The 24558-nt window shown below is 43.6% G+C and overlaps 2 protein-coding genes across 6 annotated transcripts in view; both read right to left on the bottom strand.

Moving 5' to 3' along the window:
* Positions 1 to 24558, bottom strand: part of DTX3 (deltex E3 ubiquitin ligase 3) — a 152782-nt gene that overhangs the window by 60425 nt on the left and 67799 nt on the right. The gene's annotated exons all lie outside the window — the stretch shown is intronic.
* ARHGEF25 (Rho guanine nucleotide exchange factor 25) overlaps positions 1 to 24558 on the bottom strand; it is a 128865-nt gene that overhangs the window by 91478 nt on the left and 12829 nt on the right. The window contains exons 1-2 of one of the 5 annotated variants that reach the window (XM_060762962.2): positions 7324 to 7780; positions 4144 to 4306 (exon numbers count right to left, since the gene is read on the bottom strand). In XM_060762962.2, the coding sequence (XP_060618945.2) occupies positions 4144 to 4306; positions 7324 to 7419 (259 nt within the window). In that variant the 5' untranslated portion in view covers positions 7420 to 7780. Of the gene's footprint in view, positions 1 to 4143; positions 4307 to 5662; positions 5742 to 5941; positions 6003 to 7323; positions 7781 to 24558 lie in introns of those variants that run through there. The other 4 variants (XM_067464250.1, XM_067464251.1, XM_067464249.1 and 1 more) reach the window with 4 other exon arrangements.

Below are 24558 nucleotides of genomic sequence, written 5' to 3'. Positions count from 1 at the left end.
CCGAAGATCATAAAATCTCCAAAAGGTTATGGAGATTTCCATTTTCCAAAAGTTTTAAACCTGGGTCTCGAGTTCTAACACGCTATGCTGCACCCTATTCCCCCTGCCCATCCACATAGGGAATAAAATCACTTTTTCCTTCGTTGGTGTACTGAGTTCTTGTATGATTTCCCTGCACTCTCCTTCAAACCTTTTGCTTCTCTTTTGAACTTGACTTTTCACTAATTTTATTCTGCTTAGCGCCATGATTATGTTACAATACTTATCTCTTCTGTTCCCTACATTGGCTGACTCATTCTTATTCAAACTTCTGTTGACCTTCAAATGTTCTCCCCACTAGTCAATCTGTCTTTAATCTGCCCCTTTTTATATGCCTCTTCCTAACTCTTTGGTGCACTTCTGCCCCCACCCCTCAAAACCCAATATCCAATCCTGTATTTTCTTCTTTGCAACTTACTACCCCGGGGGAAAGTAAAAATTTGCTTTCTAGCTTCTTATGATACCTGAGAAGGGAAAAGAAGCCCAAACTCACTTCATCTTTCTCTGATCTTGCTTTTTTGCTGGCATTCATTTCTCTCATTTTATCCAGGATGTCAGCCTGAGGGCACGTCCTGCTGTGTATGCCTTTTACTTTCTTTTGCTGTACTGCATTCGTTTATTTGGATCCTTTAGAAATAACACCCAATAGAAATAGGAATAACTTTCTACTGAAAGAATTTTAGCAGTGCAAGACTCGAATGTTTCTTGTGGTATGGATTCAGTTCGTTTACAGAAATGTCAACACACAGAAAAATGGAGACTTCCCATCCTCGTGGCATCACGAGGGGGATGCAGAGAGTGCCGGATCACACTAGGGGACACCATCAGAAAGGATGACAACAAAATGACTGCAGCAGTGTTTGTTTATTTATTTATTTACGACATTTATATGCCACCCTTCTCACTCTGAAGGGGACTCAGAGTGGCTTACAAGGTATATATACATACAATATATTATATTATTAGAATAGTACAATATCAGTTTTAAATATTGCTATATTGTACTATACCAATTATAATGTAATATTATTAGTAATACTACATGTACTATAAATATATAATTATAATATCATATTATTAGTATTACTATTATATTGCATTACATTATAATATTATAAATTATAAAGTGTTGAAACAGAATTTCATCATTTGACATTTTAAAAATGCCCCAGACATTGGATGTAACAACAAAAAACACTTTTGTCATTCCAAGGTACTGTATCAATCTACCTATGAGGCTAAGGACCTTATCACATTGGGATATATTGATATATTGGATTTCTGAGACTACTGGAACGTGATTCTGAATGTGTTCCTATCACATGTCACTTGTCTTATTCTGTCAGTAATCTGTTGGAATTCATCTGCAAAATGTCACAGAATATGGGATGGAGTAACTGCACATAGGATTCTAATGATTTTTTACAATTTAATACGAGCTTTAGCACAGTAAAACTTGCTGACCAAAAGGTTGATAGTTCATAGCCTGGATCAGCGTGAGCTCCTGGCCTTTACCCCAGCTTCTGCCTACCTAGAGATTTTGAAAACAGCAATGTGAGTAGGTAAATAGGTAGCACTAAGCGGGGAGATATTTAAGGCACCCATAAGGAAATGCCAGAAAAATGCCAGTGATTCGATCAAGGACGAAGTTTACAAACAAAAGCTCTTTGGCAGAGAAAGTGAAGCAACAGCTGAGCACAGCCTCCAAGATGCCGAAGATCGGAAAGCCTATATATAGGTACCTCTATTTATGTACAGTTGTCTGTCTTGTCAGTGTATAACGGCATTGAATGTTTGCCGTATATATGTTCTGTGATCCGCTCTGAGTCCCCTTCGGGGTGATAAGGGGGGAATACAATAGGTAAAATAAATAAATTCTAAGACACTGGTTTTACATTTGATCATAAAATCAGAATGAATTCTGTCAGCTAAAATCTTGTGAGAACAGTAGTTCAAGACTTTCAAGCTACATCATATAAACAGACTATATCCCAATGTGATAAGGTTCCAAAACTCTCTGCTAATTTACTTTTTTAACCTTTTAATGTGCATACGCTTTAGTTAGAATTGCCATTATTACCCAATTACAACAGTGCTCCAGATCACATAGTTTTATCAGCATCCACTACAAGCATGCATTGTTTTTGTTGCTGCCTGTTCTCTTGTAGTGGCTGATTTTGTCAACTTTTCTGGCATTTTAGCTGCAATTGTGTGGTATGGTCTGGTATAGGTCTGGTCCATGGGGTGACACTATCAGTTACCTCTCTGGGTGATACGAATCTAGTGTCACCACTGTCCCAAATGTATCTTGGTACCTCTAGTGGTTTTTCATACTATAGAATTCTTGCCTTCTCATCCTACTGCCATGGTTGGGAATCCTGATAATTGGAGCTGAGGATGGGTTTTTAGACACCTCAACCAGGAAGACCCTCTGGTGTTTTAGGTTTCTCATCATATTTAAATAGTGAACATGTTTACTAGAGCTGACTGGAGTTGCAGTCCAAAACAACTTGAAGGCACCGGATTAGAGGTCAATAATAATGTGACAAATGAGGAGGTAGCAAAGGAAGCAACCATTTTTCAGTGAGTAGTAGTTTAGGTGTTGGACAAGGACACTAGAAATCGGGATTCAACTCCTTTCTCTGTTGTGGAAACCCACTGGGTGCCTTTGGGCAAATGACATTTTTTCAGCCTCAGAGGAAGGCAAAGGCAACCCTCCTCTGAATAAATTTTGCCTTAGGGTCTCTTGAAGTTGTAAAAGACTTGAAGGCACACAACAACTGGAAGGACAATCTTTGCTGGCCATAAAGAGTGAGTGGCTATGAAAACCAGTTAACCTGGTCCTGCCCCCACTCACCATAGGCCTAACTTCTTTCCTTCTCCTCTGTCACACCTACACACCTCTAAAAAAAACCCCTCTTTGTTTCCGAATAAGCCCTAAAGGGCAGGTCACAGAAATACATTGGACTTACACTTCCTTGTAAAACAAAAAAAGAAAGAAGTCTAGCATAGTTAAAACTGGTCAGGGAACATTCCCACTTGCAGGAACTAAGCTGAATACATACTTTCCTACCAGCTTCTGCAGAAATGATAGGAAAATAGAGTACTCACCAAGTGATTAGCAATTTCACTAAGTTTCCCCCCCCCCCCCCCAAAAGCAGCCACAGCAGCAGAAGCCAGAGCAATGTTTCACCTCATAGTTGAAACTTTTTTTCGTGTCAGGAGCAACTTTTTTCATGTCAGTCACTTCCAGTGTAAGAGAATTGGCCATCTGCAAGGATGTGGCTCAGGGGACGCCTGGATATTTTACCATGCTATGGGAGGCTTCTCTCATGTCCCCACATAAAAAGCTGGAGCTGACAGATGGGAGCTCACCCCACTCCCCAGATTTGAACTGCTGGCCTTTTGGTCAGCAGTCCTGCCAGGACAAGGGTTTAACCCACTGCACCATCGCAGGCTCCTAAACTCGGAATGAGGGGTGCATGGTCTGCCAAATCTGTTGTACTGCAACTCCCATCATTCCTGTGACAATGCAGTATGAGGAAAGATATGGATATGGAGTACTGTTACGGTCATGAGTGTGTAACACAACAAGATGAGTCCACAGCAGACACTCTGCTGGCTGTTGAATTGGATCACACGTCAGACACTTCTCAAGTGTCTAGGACTGTGTGATGTATTGGCGAATAATGCATGCAGATCCCAGTAAGGTGGCCTTACTCAGCTGGCAGATGGTAATTTTGTCAGCGCCGATTGTGTTTAAGTGCAGGCCAAGTTCTTTAGGCACTGCACCCAGTGTGCTTATCATTACTGGGACCACCTTTATGCCAGAGTCTTTGCAGTTCAATTTTTAAATTCTCATATAATGTCAGCTGCTATTATTATTATTATTATTATTATTATTACTTACATACATCAATAGTTGTCACTTATTGATGAAAGTTTCGCAAGTAAAACCAGATTGCGAAACATGGGAGACATGGGATTACTTAGTGAAAAGAAAGGAAAAACTAGTGATGAAGGCCACATCGTCCAGCCTCGCAACAGGAAATCTAGCAAAGCAAGGGAGCAAAAGCTCAACTTGAAAAGGACCAAGGTGCTCACCTTCTGCTGTTGTCTGAATCCCGGAGGGCCCAGGTGCCAGGGCTTCATGCTGGATGGGCTCCACCACTTGATGCTGCTCCTTGGCGACCTCTGAAGCCTCGGCACTGCTACTGGCCTCAGGTTGCATCTCGGCTCCTTGTTCTTGGGAACACAGGTCTGGCAGCTGCAATTGAGCATGGAAAAACAAGTTTTGTTTTTAAGACCGGATGCAGGGAACCTGTTTGGTTCGAGGAGGCTCAGCGTCAAAAATAGAGCACAAGCTGGAGAACAGCCGTTCATGGGCATATTTTAGAGGCACGCAATTAGCATCATTTGCAGATCGTTTTCATGAACGACACGGATGCCAGAACTAGAGTTGGCAGGCACACTGCACTTATCACACCAGATTTTTCTTCAAGGAGATGTTTCCTCAATATCAGCGCCTATATGTGGGTCTATGTTGTGCATGTGCACATATGCGTGCAGAGGAGGAAGAGACCCATAGCGTTAAAAGCCATAGCTTTAAAACTGACAGCAATAAAAAAAATCCCAAGACACTGAAGTCTCACTTCTTTTCTATTTGGCCTTAAGAATTTATACCACCCTAGGATGTTTTGTACCACAATGACTAAAACATACTAATAAGAGAATCCAGACCAATGTCTCCAAAACTTGGTATATTAACTGCCATCTCCCAACTACAAAATGATGGAAGGAAAGAGTCCACTCCTCCTGGGTTAGCAATAGGTTAGGAGTGGCTGTTGCAGCTAATGCTGAGAGGAAATAATAATAATAATAATAATAATAATAATAATAATAATAATAATAAATCGAACTGCAAAGGCTCTGGCATAAACCAGTACAGGTGATCCCAGTGGTCATTGGCACACTGGGTGCCATGCCAAAAGATCTCAGTCTGCATTTGGAAACAATAAACATTGACAAAATCATGATCTGTCAACTGCAAAAGGCCACCTTACTTGGATCTGTGCGCATCATTTGAAAATACATCACACTGTCCTAGATGCTTGGGAAGTGTTCGACTTGTGATTTTGTGATATGAAATCCAGCATACAGATCTCGTTTGCTGTAACATACTGTGTTTTTATGTCAGTAAAATAATAATAATAATTTATTTATGTCCCGCCACCATCTCCCTGAAGGGCCTTGGGGAGGCTCACAAAAGCACTCCAAAGAGCCACACACATAAAATACATAATGCATAAGCATATAAAAATAATGAGAACATAAGTTTACACGATTACACATAAAATTCCACATAATAAGATTTCACTAACAGGAGAAAACTGAATTAAGAAGAATTCAAGGAGTGGAAGTATTTTCCCCCAAATGAGAAAAGTCAAAATGTTTTTCCTAAGCAGCTCCTGGGCAGCCCTTGGATTGCACAATTTTATGAAAAAAACAAACCAACAACAACAACAACTGTATAAATAAATACGATTCAGGGCAAACAACTCCTCCCTCCATTGCACAATCTCCACCACAGCGGCCATACCGTTGTGGGCTTTGGATAACTTACCAGCCTTGTCCAACGCAGTGCGTTTAGCTCTGGAAAGACTGGAGATTTCCTAACAATATGAAGAAAGGGGGGGGGGGGAAACCACCCTTATCTTTACTTTTCCACTGCAGATCTGCCCGCCCCACCCTTCTTCAGCACACTCTTCTTCAGTAACCTCCACAAACTCACATTTCCATCCCTGAAGAAATCAGCATTGGGGAGAAAGAATTCCAGGCTCCCCCTAGAGCAAAGAAAAGGTTGCAGTAGAACTAGTTTAGTAGATATCCTGGGCAAACTCACCAAAGCCTCTAAGGATCTCCACTTGGTCTGAAAGAAGGAAAATGCCCCAATGGAAGAAAGGGAGGGGACACTTCTTTCCATCACCCTACACACTGCCAGAGAGATATAATGGGAGTGTCCTAGCCATAAGGGAATGACAACACCTTTGACCCGGGGCCAACACAGACCTTTAGAAACAAATATACACACTGACCAATTGTCCCTTCTAGTAGCAAAAGCACTCTCGCAAAAGCCTTGTCAGCACCAGCCATGGATTAGGACTGGCTTTTATTATTTGGGGCCAACTGTGTTCCAGGTGCTGTACAAAAAAAGACCCAAAGCTCACCATGTCTGGAAAAACCACTCACATACACAATTATATACATACTCCTGGATTTGGGATTTGTGTATTAACATGCAGATCTCTAACAAGATTGGTCTTCTTTTCTGGGGGACGCCCAGGGAGTTGTTATCCAAAAAATAATGTCACCAAAACTCTGGTAATGAACTCTGCAGACTTCACAAGTTACAATGATGTCCTATGGACGCCTGGGGCTTCATCACACTAAAACAGTGGTTCTCGGCTTGTGGGTCCCCAGATGTTTTGGCCTTCAACTCCCAGAAATCCTAACAGCTGGTAAACTGGGATTTCTGGGAATGCTAAAACACCTGGGGACCCAGAGGTTGAGAACCACTGCACTAGAGCATCTGTCCACTTTAAATCTGGTTGCTGCCTTCCTCAGAATTCTGGGTATTGTAGTTTAGAGAGTTGCCTTTAAACTGCTCAGCCAAAGAAGTCCTGGGCCTTACTAAACTACAAATCCCAGAATTCTGCAGAAGATCGCAACTGGATTTATAGTGGATAAATGCTATAGTGCAGGAATGGGCAAACTTCAGTCCTCTGAATATTTTGGATTTCAATTCCCACAATTCCTAACAGCCGGTAAGAATTGTGGGAATTGAAGTCCAAAACACTTGGAGGGCCAAAGTTTTCCCATGCCTGCTCTATTATGATGAAGTCCTCACTTTCAAAGGGACAAGGACTCCAATGACGCTATCCTGGGAAAAGTCTAACCCACACAGCCCAGTTGTGGCATAACTAGTCCCTTCCCAGAACCCAATCGTCCAATGCTAGGAGACTTCATTCTCTACCAACAACAATGAGCAGTTAAGATGATGTTGATGTGCATTAATTCTACAGTATAGATACACCCTTGGTCTTAACAAGTGCTGTCCAGATGATGCAACAAATTGCCAACACCACTGCTGGGCCGCAAGCGCCTCTCCACAATGTTGCTCTTCTCCACTTCTGTCCAAAACAAAATGCTGCATTCCCCCCGTCCACTTCTTTGCACAGTTTTGCCCTTGATTTGACCCAAGGCCCCTTCTCTCTGTTGCCTTACCCACTGTTGGCTGGGCAGTGCCAGTGATGTCAGGATATCCCCCATAGCCCCCAGCATCTGGTCGGTGCGTCCCGATGCCCGCTGTGGGGCTTTCATGATGTAGCCAGTGTCCTGCTCACCTTCTCACGCCGCCTTCAGCTTCAGAGTCAGAGGCATCTGGGGGAAAACTGGGAGGAGGAGACTGGGCACCCTGCCTGCTGCCGGGTGCTGGGACAGCCAAGCCAAGCCCAGTTCCCAGCCAGAGCGGTCCAACTACCATAACTTCCCTGCTAGAAGTTGCTGCCTATTCTTTTCCCTCCCTCCCTATCACTCAGCTGCACCCTCTCCCTGCCTGTCTCTCAATCCCTTTATCTTTTCCAGCATCCCCCTTATTTACACTGGAAGGCTCTCCGACCTCATAGATAGCCATGGATTAGGGACAGGGCGGGGCAGCCGGGACACTCCAGACAAAGCAGAGTACATAGCCAGGACTGGGAGCTCAGTCTATATATGGGAAAAAGCAGATAGCACAGTCAAAAAGAGAACAGCAAGAGGAGGAGGAGTGAACCAGCTACTCCCAAAGAACAGCAGGACTTGTCCTTGATGTTAACAATTAGACTAGTTTAAACAAACTCGGTGGGGGAGTATAAGAGGATGGAGAGGAACTGAGAGGTAAAGTCCAGGGTTTATTTATTTGGCCCAAGAAAAGTAGAATGGGGAAAGAAAAATGTTCTGACTAGGATAGCAACACAGGTCCTGCTGCTTTCCATTCCTGATATTGAATGGAAGGAGCATTTGGCCAGGACCATTGCCTCCAAGGTAAAGGTAAAGCGTGAAAGAGGGTCTACCCTAGCAAACCTTTTGTATCGTTACCCCAATACCCCCATGCATATGGGATATATTGAGTATAGTGATCAGATCATGATATGAATAAACATAGCAGTTTAAATAATGCACCAGTAAGGTCTTTTCGCGAACCACCATGAGAATTTCAGGGAGGGCAGAAGCCCCTCAAGCCCCCCCCCCCCCCCCGCTACATGCCTGCTGGGGGGTGATGCTCATCTCAATTTCTAAGAGCTAGCATTGTCCGTAGACATCTCCAAAGTCATGTGGCCAGCATGACTGCATGGAGTGCCATTATCTTCCCACTGGAGCAGTACCTATCGATCGAATCACACTGGCATGTTTTCAAACTGCTAGGTTGGCAGAAGCTGGGACTAACAGTGGGATCTCACCCCACTCCCCGGATTCAAACCGCTGACCTTTCGGTCAGTAAGTTCAGCAACTCAACGGTTTAACCCACTGCACCACCACAGGCTCCCCAATGGGCTCTATCAGATGTATCCAGCTGCCCCATGCAGGAGAATGAGCCACACAGTTCCTATACTGGAGAAATGGTGAGATAAAAATAAATACATTTAAAAATTAAATTCCTCCACCACTTTTCACATTTTTTCCCTTTATCTCTCCCAAAGAGTTTCAAATTTGGGGCCCAGACAGCTGTTATAATTATTTCCAGGGAAGATCAAGGAAGGAGCACTGAGAAGGAAGTCAAGGGAGGAGGAGCACAGAGCGGTTGCTGCCTAATAAATATTAATATTGCAGACTCTCCAAAAACCAGACCTGGACTGCAGTACTGTACTCTATTTTATTGTTGCCTGGCAACTATCAAATGCTTCCTCCTCCTCTTCTAGTGTGGGTCAATCAGACAGCTTCAAGTCAGCCTTCCAAAGATCAGGGAGGGTCAACAGAAAATGTTAGGGAAACTGAGGGGGCAAACCAGGACAACATCTGGAAAGCCAAAAGTCCCTTAAAATTGTTCCCTCCTGCGCAGTTCAGAACATTTGCTTACAATTTGATATGTGCAGTGGCAAGGAGAATTGGCCAGAATGGAGAAAATAAAGCAAATTCCATGATTGGTTCGATTAGACCATTTTACTTTTTCATTGTATGTAATGGGACATGAGCATCCATAGATTTGGGTATCCAGATGGGATCCTGGAACCAAACCCAAAAATACACTCTATGCATTGAACAGCTTGCTCAAGTTGGAGCCCTCCAAATGTATCAATTAGGGGTGTGCTAATCTTCATTTTTAAATTGTAAGTCGTAACTAATTTGTAAGTTTTGTATATACAAAAAGATATTAAGAAACGCCTGGGGGGGAGGGGGGGACAAAAACCTAAGAATCAAAACTCACCCAATACTTTTTCGTTTGAATTCTGTAATGCTTGGAAGTCAGTAATGGGAGTTGTCGTTCAGATGGAGTAAAAACTAGATATGCCTTCTGTACCTTCTAGTGAAGTTTTAATGAGGGAAGAATAGTAGAGGCCAAGATGAAGTACTTTGGCCACATCATGAGAAGAAAGGAAAGCTTAGAGAAGATAATTATGATGGGGAAAACGGAAGGAAAAAGGAAGAGGGGCTGACCAAGGGCAAGATGGATGGATGGGATCCTTGAAGTGACTGGATTGACCTTGAAGGAGCTGGGGGTGGTGACGGCTGACAGGGAGCTCTGGCGTGGGCTGGTCCATCAGGTCACCAAGAGTCGGAAACGACTGAAGGAATGAACAACAACACCTTCTAATGAAAGAAGGTGGTACTGCCCCACCTGACATCCGCCAGGAAGTAGCAACCAATCGTGAAAGAATCAAAGCAGTGACATCTCCAGTCCATCCCCTGTTTCAATATCAGCCAATATGCCAATGCCTTAAATCAATAATAATAATAATAATAATAATAAAAAAAAACTTTATTTATACCCCGCTACCATCTCCGAAGGGACTCAGTGCGGCTTACATGAGGCCGAGCCCACAATACATCAATACAAGCAATAAACACAATACGAAGCAAAATACAACGACTAATACAAAGCAATTAAAATAAATCTCATACACAAATAGCATAAACATTGAACAATAGCACAAAACACATTTAAAACTATGGCTGGGCCAAATGTAATTAAGTTAAAAATAATGCTGGGCATAAACAAGATAGAGGAGGTGGGGCGTTGGTGGAAACGCACAAGCAATCCTAAATCAGTATAAAGTGCTTTTAGAGGACATAATGCTAAGGGTTCACTATTCTGGGAAGGCACACTGGAACAACCACATTTTCAAGCTCCTCCTGAAGACTGCCAGAGTTGGGGCATGCCTGATGTCCTTAGGAAGTGAGTTCCAGAGTCGGGGGGCCACCACCGAGAAGGCCCTCTCTCTCATCCCCACCAATCACATTTGCGGTGCAGGTGAGAGTGCGAGTAGGGCCTCTCCAGGTGATCGAAGAGATCGTGTGGGTTGGGTTCGTACACAGAAATAGTTTTCTAAGATCTACAGAGACACTCGCTGGAACAGCTCAGCAAACACGAGTCCAAAAGAGGCAGGCTAAAACCCAGAACCTCAATCAATGGCTGATACCAAATGAGAGACTCCCTCCTGGGCACACAGAAAACTGGAGGGCTTCTTAGAGCAAAACCAGAGGCACTCCAAGTGGTCAGCTACTGGTCAAAGGAAATTTAATATAATGCTAAGTTTGCAAACTTTGTGTGTTTTTTAAATACAATACAACAGTTTGGTTCGCTCCTGACACGATAAATAAATAAAATGGAAGAAGGGACTTCAGATGTTCCTTGTCATTCAACCAGGCAAGAAGCAACACCTGCTAAAATCCCCTCTTCTGCGCAACCCTTGAGTATAGAGGAGCCCTCTCTAGTTTGCACTCTGGCAACGCTTGGGTGTCAAGGGCTCAGAGGCTGGCACAGCTATTCCTCTGTGTTATATTTGGGGAGGAAAAATATAATTAAGCCACACTTCCCTCAAGCGTTTCTGTCATTTTGATATGGCATCACCACGCATTGTTCACTGCTGTCCTTTGTAGCCTTTGAGTCATAACAGTGATCCTTTCTTCGCAGGGTGGCGGGGTCAGCTCCTCCTCCCCTTTCCACTGTTGACTCCTGTCGACTCCTGTCTCTCCTCACTGCGCCAAATTGCTCCTGCTCATTATCTACCATAAAACATTCAAAGGAAGGGATGACTGTAACCTTAAGAGCAAGCTCTCCTGTTCTCTCTGTGACCACTCATTTCTTTCTTACGAGTCAAACGTTGCCCGATTTCCATGGCAGAGAGGTAAAGAGGCTTCCAAATATAACTGGGAAACAGCGACCAGAAGAAAACCTCAATAAATTACACAAATTACAACACAAATTAAATTGGCGATACGATTACGACACAAATTAAGTTTCAAACTCCTCAATAACAATAAGGACAATTAAAAGCTATGTCTACATTAGTCAGGAACAGAAGCGCTCTGTGTGCATCGATTTATGGCAACCCCATGAATTTTGTGAGGTTTTCTTAGGCAAGGAATATGCAGAGGTGGTTTTAACAGTTCTCTAACTGAATATAAAAGTGTTTGCTCCCAGCAGGAGGAGGATGTGTATGTGCGTGTGTCTTCAAGTCGCCCCCATGAATTTCAGAGATTTTCTTAGGCCAAGAATAGCATAAGCTGGGTCTGCTAATTCTTTCTTCCTATCTAAATAATAACTAAGACTGATTCTGCATAGCTTCCAAGATCAGGTAAGATCTGTTGCCTTCAGGATTAGGAAGATGAGGGAGGATCTACACAGCAAAATTAATGCATTATCGAAGGCTTTCATGGCCAGAATGACTGGGTTGCTGTGAGTTATCCAGGCTGTATGGCCATGTTCCAGAAGCACTATCTCCTGACATTTCACCCACATCCTAAGGATGCCTGCCATAGATGTGGGGTTTTTCATGTGTGTATGTGTCAGGAGTGACTTGAGATTCAAGTCACTTCTAGTGTGAGAGAACTGGCCATCTGCAGGCTTGCCCTAGAGACACCCGGATGTTTTGATGTTTTACCTTCCTTGTGGGAGGCTTCTCTGAAGTCCCCACATGGGGAGCCAGAGCTGACAGAGGGAGCTCATCCGCGCTCTCCCAGGATTTGAACCTGCGACCCAGGCATGTAGCCGGGGGGGGGGGGGGAGCTTGGGGGGCTTCAGCCCCCCCCCCCCCGAAATTCTCATGGTGGTCCGCAAGAAGACCTTACTGGTGCATTATTTAAACTGTTATGTTTATTCATATCATGATCTGATCACTATACTCAATATATCCCATATGCATGGGGGTATTGGGGCAATGATACAAAAGGTTTGCTAGGGTAGACCCTCTTCCACTCAGACTCAGCCCCCCCCCCCGAAACAAACTCAGCCCCCCAACCCCCCCAAATCAAAATCCTGGCTACGAGCCTGCTGCGACCTGTTGGTCTTCAGTCCTGTTGGCACAAAGGTTTAATCCATTGCGTCACTAAGGGCTCCTCCATAGATGTGGGTGAAACGTCAGGAGAGAATGCTTCTGGAACATGGCCATACAGCCCAGAACACTCACAGCAACCCAAAATTAATGCAGTTTGACACTGCTTTAACAGCCACAACTCAACGCTATGTAATCATGGGAGTTATCATTTTACAAGGTCTTTAACTTCCTCTGCTAAAGAGTACTGGAGCCTCATCAAACTACAATTTCCATCATTCCACATCACTGAGCCACTGTGGTTAAACTGGTGGCAAGCTCCATTAATTCTACAGTGTACATCCTCAAAGGACTGTCCCGCTGTATGGGCCTCCAATTCTTAGAAGCCCTAGCCAGCTTATTCAATGGTCAGGAATTCTGGGAGTTGGAGGCCAAAACATCTGGAGGGATGCCTGGTTCAGATGCATACCGGGAGACATTTAGTTTAACCTACGTGAGCTCCAAAAACTGAGCACTACCATTACAATAAGACACCGAGAATCTGGATAGTTTTCTCTGCAGGATGCTATAGCCTGGTAAATACGGTAGAAGGGACTCCCCTCCCCTCCCCAGCTGATTTCCGGTACTTTTTCATTCTGACTTTCCAGAGAGACAAAACACATATCTGGAGCCAAAGTGTTGAGCGTGAGCCACGGGGAGGGAGCGGGGAGAGGCTGGGAGCAGCCAGTACCCCTTGTCTTCTTTCCCTGCCACGCAACCACTCTAACTAGTCCCATTCCAACAAATGAAGCAAGTCTGTTTCAGTATGCATGCTCCTCTCTCCCACCCACCCACCCATACAGCTTCTGTCCCATCCTTAAACTCCTGTTCCTGATAGAGTCTCAACCACTTTTAAAAAAAATTCACAACAATCCTGAGAAGGAGGTGAGGCTCAGGGACACTGATGCCAGCTCCATGGGCTGGACACATCCTTGAACCCAGTTCTCCTGCACTTTAGCCACTGCACCAAGGATGGGAAGCCATCCATTACCCTAAATTTGTCTTGATCTGGCAGGAACAGTCCGATTAATCCTCTGCCTTTAAAATGTCCCAGTTTCTCTTTCCTCCTCCTGTGCTCTCTGTTTGTCCTCAGCTTCTATAAACTGCTGCCAACTGTGTTCAAAGTGCAGTAGTTTGTATTGAATGTAGTTCTTGCAGCAGAACTAAGCAAGACAGAACCTTGCCCTACCCAGTAGTCTCAGGCAGACACAAACTGCCGTGGCTTGCAAATTCTTCCTCATAGCCACTGCCATTTTGACCATACGTTGAAGTTGCTTGGTTACATGCGTTCATCAGTGAAATATTTATTTATTATTATTTATTTACTATATTATTTATATATTTATTTATTATATTATTTATTTACTATATTTATTTATTATTATTTATTTACTATATTATTATTTATTTACTATATATTATTGACTATAGTTATATATCGCCTTTCTCACCCCTGCAGGGACTCAAGGTGGTTTACAACATAGGTAAAGGTAAAGGTTTTCCCCTGACATGAAGTCTAGTCGCGTCCAACTCTGGGGTGGTGCTCATCTCCATTTCTAAGCCAAAGAGCTGGCGTTGTCCATAGACACCTCCAAGGTCCATGACTGCATGGCACGCCGTTACCTTCCCACTGGAGCAGTACCTATTGATCTACTCACATTTGCATGTTTTCAAACTGCTAGGTTGGCAGAAGCTGGGGCTGACAGCGGAAGCTCACACCGTTCCCCGGATTCGAGCCTGCGACCTTTTGGTCAACAAACTCAGCAGCTCAGAACTTTAACCCATTGCGCCACCGGGGGACACAAACTGCCGTAGCTTGCAAGTTCTTCCTCATAGCCACTGCCATTTTGACCATACGTTGAAGTCGCTTGGTTACATGCTTTCATCTGGGAAATATTTATTATTTATTTATTTACTATATTTATATACCACCTTTCTCACCCCTGCAGGGACTCAAGGTGGTTGACAACATATTAATGGCAAAAATTCAATGCCAACATACAGTAACACAAAGAAATCATCATCACTAATTACTACATATAATTTTTACTTAAAAGCATTAAACTGAAGACATAAATAAAATGTAAACATTCAGACAAAGCATTAGAATCATCACCTGAACCCCCGGTGGCACAGTGGGTTAAACCCATGTGCTGGCAGGACTGAAGACCGACAGGTCGCAGGTTCGAATCCGGGGAGAGCGCGGATGAGCTCCCTCTATCAGCTCCAGTTCCTCATGCGGGGACATGAGAGAAGCCTCCCACAAGGATGATAAAACATCAAAACATCCGGGCGTCCCCTGGGCAACGTCCTTGCAGACGGCCAATTCTCTCACACCAGAAGCAACATGCAGTTTCTCAAGTCGTTCCTGACACGACAAAAATAAATAAATCCTAGTATAAATATTAAAATCACATAAAAAAAATACACCATAGCAATTCCAATTGTCACTGCACGTGTTCCTTAATGATTCTTTGTACTGCATTGTTTTACTAGCCAAAGGCTTGATTTCACAATCATGTCTTTATTCTCTTTCTAAAGGTCAGGAAGGAAGGTGCTGATCTAATCTCACTGGGGAGGGACTTCCAGAGCCAAGGAGCCACCACTGAGAAGGCCCTGTCTCTCATTCCGGCCAACCTGCACTTGCGATGGAGGCAGGACTGAGAGCAGAACCTCCCTAGAAGATCTTAACCTCCATGATGGTTCATAGGGGGAGATACATTCAGACAAGCAAGCTGGGCCGGAACCGTTTAGGGCTTTATAGACTAAAGCCAGTACTTTGAATTGTACTCAGTAGAAGCAGGAGGGTTCCTGTACCCTGCTCCGGTGAGAAATCTGGCTGCTTCCATTGGACCATTTGGAGCTTCCAAACAATCTTCAAAGCCAACCCCTTTATTGGAGACATGGTTTCTCAACCTACAGCATTGTGTGAGTGGGGAGGGGGCTTCTTCCTTGAAACCCTACCATTCAGAAGGCAAAGTGGGGTAGTGATCTTGAGGTCATGGCTTTCCATCTCCATATGGGGAAACTGAAAAAGAGTAACACTGGCTGTTTGATTAGTTGGAACATCTAGGCACTGGGCAAATCTGCTTGGCTGAAAGGTTGGCTTCCTCAGGCTGGAAAAGCAAGAGAGTAAAGCTCACTGAACACTCACCATCCTGTATTGCCAAAAAAAAAAAACCTGAGGAACAGCAAGAAAACAGGTAGAGGAGGAAAAGGCATCCACAGTGTTTTTGCTTTCTATTTAGTTTCTAGAAGAACAAGGCCTTTCCTTAATATTCAGATTTTCAGATCTGCTGACTGAAAGGTCAGTGGTTTGAATCCGAAGAGCAGGGTAAGCTCCCGTTTGTCAGCTCCAGCTTCTCATACAGGGACATGAGAGAAGCCTCCCACAAGATGGTAAAACATCCGGGCATCCCCCTGGCAACACCCTTGCAGACGGCTAATTCTCTCACACCAGAAGCGACTTGCAGTTTCTCAAGTCACTCCTGCCATTTTAAAAAAATTCAAAAAGCTATATAAGCAAAGACATGATTCTTTCACTGGGCTGCATTGATATTTCTCTCCAAGCCCCAGAAGGTCCTGCCTTCAAATATGGCTCAAACATCTCTTTAAATATCAAGGGTTAATATAAACCATGGTTTTGCAAGATGTAGCCAGTTTCATGCCATGCCAACCCGACTCACTGGGCAACTTGTGGAGGTAGGCAAAATACAGATTACTCAACAGTGTGTGCGATAATTTACTCACGAGCAGCTGGTCACAGGCGGGGAGACAAGATGTACAGCAGTTTCAAGAGATGGAGAGATTCAAGCATCAGTCATTAATTCTTGTTACCCCTACCCATCTGGCATTTTTCACGGCTGTGTCACAAAAGCACAAAGAAAAACAAAATACCATCATTTCTTCTAATTCTTTCTGGACAACAAAGTCTATCATACTCAGCCATCTCTGGAAATGGTATAGGTAGCAGAGGCTATAGACAAAAATATCCAGAAGGAGTCCAATTGGGAAAAAATGGGTAATAATGTGGTCTCTGGAGCACAGCCCGCAAGTACCAATATGAGTTGGGGATGTCATGTCTGTCTGTAGAAATTCTGAGATATGCTTCTGGTGAAAATATACTATATGCAGTAAGTTTCTCTGAATACGAAACAACAAGAAGAACAATGCTCTTTATGAGGCAATGATGTACACATTGCATTGCATGTATGCACTTTCACATTGGTTCTCAGCTTATGGCAGCCTCATGAGATTCGTGGGACTTTCTTCAGCAAGGAATATCCAGAGGTACCGTATATTCTGGTGTATAAGACTACTTTTTAACCCAAGAAAATCTTTTCAAAAGTCAGGGGTCGTCTTATACGTGGGAGTTGTCTTATACACAGGAGTCGTCTTATACAGTGGAGTAGCCTTATGCATGGGAGTCGTCTTATATGCAGGAGTAGTCTTATACGCAGGGAGTCGTCTTATAGAGCGGGTGATGAAACTTCCAATCCAGATTGGAGAATATGTGGTTGATGCATATTGTGGGGGGAGCTCAAAAATGGTAGTGGCCGCATCCCTGCTGTATGCAGCGACTGTATGAAAGCATTAAGGGCAATGCTGTACAAGTATGGTAGAAGAAAATCAATTTGTCAGGATTCGTGGACTTAATGCGGTCCCGATGGTGAGGTGAAGGGGTTATGTGAAGGGCGGAGCATGCTGCAGGCATCTGGGGTGCCCGGGGTATGGAAAAAAGAGATAGACTGGCTCTGGGCCCAGACAAACACACCTCTTTTACCTGTCTGGCCCGCCCTTGTATCCTATTACCATATCACCTCCTCTGCTCTCAGATCTCGCTCCTGTGAAGTTGTGCAGGTGCACATGTGCCAGATCAAAGAGGCAGAGAAGGAAGGACAGTAATTGGAAAATTACCATATTGAAATCAAATCTGATGCTTTTTAAATTTTTATTTGGTGTGTATTGGAAGAGGGGTAGTCTTATACGGCGAGTATATCCCAAACACTATATTTTAACTGGAAAAATTGGGGGTCGTCTTATATGCCCAGTCGTCTTATATGCTGGAATATATGGGTAGTTTTGCAAGTTCCTTCTTCTGAAATACATCAAATAGCACCTGAGATTCGTTGGTAATCTCCCATTCCAATACTAATCAGAGCTGACCCTGCTTAACTACCAAGATCAGACAGGAATGGGTTTGTGTTGTCAAAGGCTTTCATGGCTGGAATCACTGGGTTGCTGTGAGTTTTCTGGGCTGTATGACCATGTTCCAGAAGCATTATCTCCTGACGTTTCTCCCACATCTGTGGCAGGCATCCTCAGAGGTTGTGAAATCTCACAAACTCTGAAGATGCCTGTCATAGATGTGGGCAAAACATCAGGAGAGAATGCTTCGGGAACATGGCTATACAGCCCAGAAAACTCACAGCAACCCAAGATTGGGTTTGTTTAGTTGCTTCAAAATGTGGTAAGTCAGCTACACTTCATGGTGGTGTAGCTTCCCCGGATGCAATTGTATCATTGATACCAAGAGTAAACTGTTAGCATCCAAAACAAGTGAGGGAATGAAATCTTCAAGCATTTACATTTTTTAGGGATACATCTATCATTATGCTAAGTATGCTACAGAATATCTTTTCGAACCGCTGACTTTCTGTGCAGACCTTGAGACTTGCCATGGAAGGGTTCCTTTAAAATTCTCCAGAGTTGAGACTTGACAGATTATTATTAAACAATGGCACTGTTCCAGCAGAGAGGAAATTTTAAAAGCCTGCCTCCCAGAAGGGAGAAAATAACTAACCACTGCCTACCCAGTTGTCAAGATTTCAGACAATGATGAGACGAGATCTGTGAGTTACTCTGAATCAGCTCCAGATAGCATATGCCTCCCTTCTCACTGTCCTGGTAAGGAACAGTCTCATTAAACCTCTGCCATGTATTTATTATGTATTTATTTACTTACTTTATGTTTATCCTGCCTTTCTTCCCATAGGGACTCAGGGCGGCTAACAACAACATGACACAACCCAATAGAAATTAAAATAGCAAGCAAATATAATAATAATAATAATCTTTATTTATACCCTGCCACCATCTCCCCAATGGGAACTCAAGCCCAGACAACATATTACAGCAAAATAAAACCAGAGCATAAGCAACAAACAACATCATCAAAATTACATAAAGGGAAAGAAATAATAATAATAATAATAATAATAATAATAATAATAATAACAATAATAATATAAACAGTCATAAAATAACATTCCTATAAACACAATCACAATAACAATTAAAAACAAATATCTGTGTCATGGACATAGAAGTTAAAATACAACCCTAAAATTAATGAGGTTTGGCACCTCTTGAACTTCCATGGCTTAGTTTGGAGAGACACCACCTGCCTTGACAGAGAAGGCTAAAGACCTTGTGAAACTACAACTTCCCTAATTCCATAGCATTTAGCCATGGCACTTAATGTGGAGTTAAGGTGCATTAATTCTACAGTGCAGGGATTCCCAACCTTTGGTCCTCCAGGTATTTTGGACTTCAATTCCCAGAAATCCCAGCCAGTTTACCAGTTCTAAGGAATTGTGAGAGCTGAAGTCCAAAGCAACAACAACAACAACAACAACAACAACAACAATGCTCTTTATGAGGCAATGATGTATGCATTGCATTGTATGTATGCACTTTCACATTGGTTCTCAGCTTATGGCAGCCTCATGAGATTCGTGGGATTTTCTTCAGCAAGGAAGACCAAGAGTTGGGAACCACTGGATGCACCCAGGACTGTTCTGTACCACTGAAACCCACCCTATTTCTGCCCCTTTCCCCTTGAAAACCAATTGAGATTAAATGCTCAAAAGTATGTTCCAGGCAGCTTAAATGCTTGGTGTCTCAACTAAGCTCCTCAGACAACGCGAATATTTTAAAGCAGTGCTTCCCAAACTTCAGTCTTCCAGTAGCTTGGGATTTCAGCTCCCAGAATCCCTAACTGTTGGCCAAACTGGATGAGAAATCTGGGCACTGAGGTCAAAAACAACAACTACAAGGAAAGGGGAAGAGCAGCAACCGCACCCTGGGACCACTGCCTTCTGTATCTGATTAATCGTGGGGGAGAAGCCCTCTTTGCGTCTTAGCCAATCAGAGAGCGACTTTAGGCCCTGGGAGATCTGGCGTGTGCCCCCATGTGCATTTTTTGAGAGTATTATTCCCTTCCTTGCGGCTTTTTGTAAAGGCGCTTGTTTGGGGTCGCCTGATGGCTGTATCTTCTTTCCTTCCAAAGGTTATGGAGAGACGACCCCCAACAATCTGATTCCTCCCTTTGTCTGCTGGGGACACAACCCAAAACAGACACGAGTTGTGTGTAGGTGTGAATCCCCCTCCTTTCTCTTTGCTGGTTTGTAAAGGAGCCAGGCTGTGTCTCGAGTGAAGCTGCAAAGGAGGAGGAGGAAGAAGAGGAAGGCAAGAAAGCAGAAATCTGATATCACAACGGGGGGGGGGGGGGGGGGAATTACCCAAACTAGACTCAAGCAATGCGGCTCTGCAAATGGGGTGTGTGGCTGCTGCAATGCTGGGCAGGCGCCCAGAGTTCAGATCGACTCAGAGTGCATCTACATTGCAGAATTAACGCAGTTTGGCACCACTGTAATTGCTATGGCTTGATAATAAGGATTTGGAGTTTAGAGAAGTAGCAGCACTCTTGATGCTCATCCAAACAGGCCCTATATGCCAGGATCTGAGCCCAGGTTATCTGTTTATCCCAGATTATCTGGCAGTGTGGACTCGTATAATCCAGTTTAAAGCAGAAAACCTGGGATCTGATACTAGGATTTAAGGCCTGTCTGGAAGGGCCCTATTCTAGAGAAGGCTAAAGGCCTTGTCAAACTACAACTCCATTTGTGCTGTCGCATGCTGGGCCTGTGCATAAGACTGTAGACAGGACATAAATTCTGTGTGCCCAACGGGACGCCGAAGCTGCCTCAGATTAAAGGCCTTTGGATTTCCTTAAACAGAGTCTTTAGATTGCTTAAAGGTTCGACAAAGTTCTTTATTAATAAAAACAGGTACTTTAAGGCTTTCTTAACAGTCTATCGGCTCTCTCAATCTTGTCCACAGGGAACAGGCACTATCTTCTTAACTGTAACTAATGGGGAAATCCTTAACTTCTAATCTGGGCAGTCTGTCTTTGCCTCTGTTGGCGTGGAGCCCCTGCACCCGGTACCAACTACTTCTGGCTTCCGCGAGTGACCCTTACCAAGCAGAGCTTTGTAGACTTCCAGGGGAAAAGAAGGAGTTCAGGTTTCGGTGATGGCTGGCTGAAGTGCTGTGGGACCGGATTCCCTCAGCAAAGGAGCTGTGGGGCTGCAAAATCCTCAGCCAAGCCGTGGGGCCTTTTCTCCCCGGCCAAGCTATAGAAGACGAAGCTTTCTACAGGAGCTCTTGGTATTATGTCCTGCATGGAAAGCTTCTCTGTGTGGACTGAACCCAAACTGGCTCCTATTCCCTCCAAAACCCAAAAAGGGGGCGGGACCAGGGAACCTAACTATAATTGACAAGTGGCTTGCCCTATGATTGCAGCCAAAAGAAGCCACCTATCTGCAGAGTCCCTGAAACTTAGGACTACAACAAACATTCAATGCAAAGCAAACAAAATTGGAGCTCCTGGTACAGTTGTACCAGCACACTATTGGTTCCAAAATATTGAGCCAAGGCCGTTAAAGTGGTTTCAAATGTCATTTATTCGACAGTGTCGAGGCACTCCCAATCACCTAAAGCAGGGAGGTGAAATAAGTAGGAGCTTTAAGTTAGGGGAGGCCTGAAAGCTGATCTTATTGAGGCAATGGAAGGAAAAGGGATGGGAAGATGGGGAGAAGGTAGAAAATCTCAGGTGCTTTGGCTTTCCTAAACAACACTTAACCTAGATTCTGGTCTTCCAGGTGTTTTGGATTTCAGCTCCCAGGATCCCTGATCACTGGCCAAGGCAAGTGAGGGCTTCAGGACCAGCCCGTAGCCAGAAAAAACAGAGTGGGTGAGGGTTGAAACATTTTTTAAGCAAATCATGAAAAGTAGATAACAAAATAATTTTAATTATATGACTCATTTTATATTTTCATATAAACTTACGTAAATCAAATTTATATTTTAGTTACAAAGTTCCAAGTCTAAAAATAGCCTGAAAATGACTCTGAATTGTTAATTCAGTGGTTACAAAAGAGTACCACAACGTCTGTTGGAAGCACTGTGTCAATACACTGACAGATAAACTTTGGTAGACACTCAAGTGCAAATCCAGTCAGTCTTTCTTGCCCCATTGTGCATCTTATGTATGTTTTCAACCATTTAACAGTTGAAAACAACCTTTTATTTGTAGCTGTTCATACTGACAATGTTGCAGAAATCTGAAGAAGTTTTTTCATATTTAGAAAAAAACTGTCCATCACAGACAGTATGAGGGTTGAATGAAAAGTATTGCTTCCACCTTTGTAACTCCTCAACAGATGGCAGTACTGGTATGCAGCAGGTACTGGCTTGTTCAGTACACGCTCCTCTACAGTTCATTTTGGCGGGAAGCCTTAGAATTGAACGGTTATGTTGTTAAAGTGCAAAATATGGAACCCTGCACAGACGGTTGGTTAATGTGACTTAAGTGACATGCGGTCATTGAATTCTTGACAGCAGAAGGTGTCACTCCAAAGGAGATTCATCAGAGAATGCAAGCTGTTTATGGTGATTGTGTTGATAGGAGTACTGTGTGTCATTGGGTAAGTAAGTTTAGAGATGTTGAGGTGGGAACATCTGACTTGTGTGACAAAGAGTTGGATGTCCTGTGACAGCAACCACCGAGTTTCACAAACAAAAGGTTGACAGATTGATTCAGGATGATCGTCGTATCACTCAGAGAGAAATTTCAAGCATAATTGGCATGTCACAAGAACGTGTAGGTCACATTATTGCTTTGCTTGGCTATTGGAAGATCTGTACACAATGGGTACGTTGAGAGAAGTGTGAGACGCTGGTTGCGGAAACAAGAGTGTCGACTTCTTCTGTGACAGCTTCAGAAAACTTGTTCATCATTGGCAGAAATGTATCCAATTGTCTGGTGATTATGTGGAAAAGTGAATAGTGGTAGTTAAGGAGCACATTCTAAGGATTATTTCTGCATTTGATTTATTAAAATATTCCCATCCAACCCGAAGTAACGAAGGTGGAGGCATTACTTTTCATTCAACCCTCGTACCTTTGATAGTTTTTCTGCAGGTGCAATATTTTTCCATTTTCCACACCACAAGTCAAATTCTTCCATCAGTGTGTCAGTATCTTGAAGGCATTTGTTTTTAAGTGCTGTGGATTTTAAATGGTCACCATTAATAGGGAGGAACACTTGCAGTTCCTGAACAACTTCCTCATACCTTGTCAACCTTTCTTGAAGCTGATTGTAGTAAAAGTCCAGAAATGGGACCCAGAGTTCCCTGGGAACCAGGGTTAGAATGCCTGCTTGGCCATGAACATCCACTGGGTGACTGTAGATAAGTCACACTTTCTCAGTCTCAGAGAAAGACAATAGCAAACAGCTTCTGAACAAATCTGGCCAAGAAAGCCCTGTGATGGAGTTGCCATGAGTTGTAAACACCTTGAAGGCAGACAACAAGATTGGCTCTCTTGGCCTGTGACAGGTTGTTGCTCACCAAACAGCAGCAAGTGACAGAGTGGATATTCCAACCCAATACCACCAGATTCATAGCTAGTCTCCTTGACTTTGTTATTAATTCATTCAGTCGTTTCCGACTCTTCATGACCTCATGGACCAGTCCATGCCAGAGCTCCCTGTTGGCCGTCACCACCCCCAGCTCCTTCAAGGTCAATCCAGTCACTTCAAGGATCCTATCCATCCATCCATCTTGCCCCTGATCGGCGCCTCTTCCTTTTTCCTTCCATTTCCCCAGCATCATTGTCTTCTCTAAGCTTCCCTTTCTTCTCATGATGTGGCCAAAGTACTTCATCTTGGCCTCTACTATCCTTCCCTCCAATGAACAGTCGGGCTTTATTTCCTGAAGTATGAACTGGTTGGATCTTCTCGCAGTCCAAGGCACTCTCAGAATTTTCCTCCAGCACCACATACTATAGTATATATTACCAGTAGAGTAATCTAATAAATATCAAAGTCCAGGTACTTTTTGGGAGAGTCCTCATACTAGCTGAGATTAACTGGCACACTCAGGAGGGGCAGAAGGTATCTGTCATCTGCTCCACGAGATCAAAGGCTGAGTGACGCCTCCACAATGCAATCCACCCACCCATCATATGGATAATCTTGCAATATAAACTTCAGCTCTCATCTGGGGACTGCCCTAACTAACTTGTTTTCAGTCCCCTACAAAACAAAGAAACCAGAATCAGAAGGTTTTCTGTGGGCCATTGGGTCCAAACCTATATACAGTTTAGGATCTACAGCCAGACCATCCCCAGCTCTTCAGCCTCTTTTTGAAGATAAAGACCTCCCACCATCACCTCCCACTATCATGGTCAAACCACTCTACTACCAAAAAGTTCCTTCTGGTATTTCATTGAAATCTATCCTGTTACTTAAAGCCTAAGGCTGCAAAGAACGAGCTTTCGCCTTCCTCTTTGTGGCAGCTCTGGAAGTATTTCAAGAGTGTGATTATGACATCCCCAGTCTTTTCTTCACCAACCTGAGTATGACCAACTCCTCCAGACTCCGCTATGATTTGTTCTCCATACCCTTGCAGCATTTAATTTTTTGCCGGATTTGTAAGCCACCTTGAGTTTTTTTAAAAAATTATGTTCATATTTTCCATTCTGTTAGCTATCTCTCCCAGTTTAGGAAAATAGTAATCTCCAAACTGTTGTAGGTTTTTTCGGGCTATATGGCCATGGTCTAGAGGCATTCTCTCCTGACGTTTCACCTGCATCTATGGCAAGC

Source organism: Anolis sagrei, chromosome 2 (genome assembly GCF_037176765.1).
Source record: "Anolis sagrei isolate rAnoSag1 chromosome 2, rAnoSag1.mat, whole genome shotgun sequence".
Taxonomy (NCBI): domain Eukaryota; kingdom Metazoa; phylum Chordata; class Lepidosauria; order Squamata; family Dactyloidae; genus Anolis; species Anolis sagrei.
Note: the sequence above shows the minus strand (reverse complement) of the source record. Positions and strands in the feature narration are given on the sequence as shown.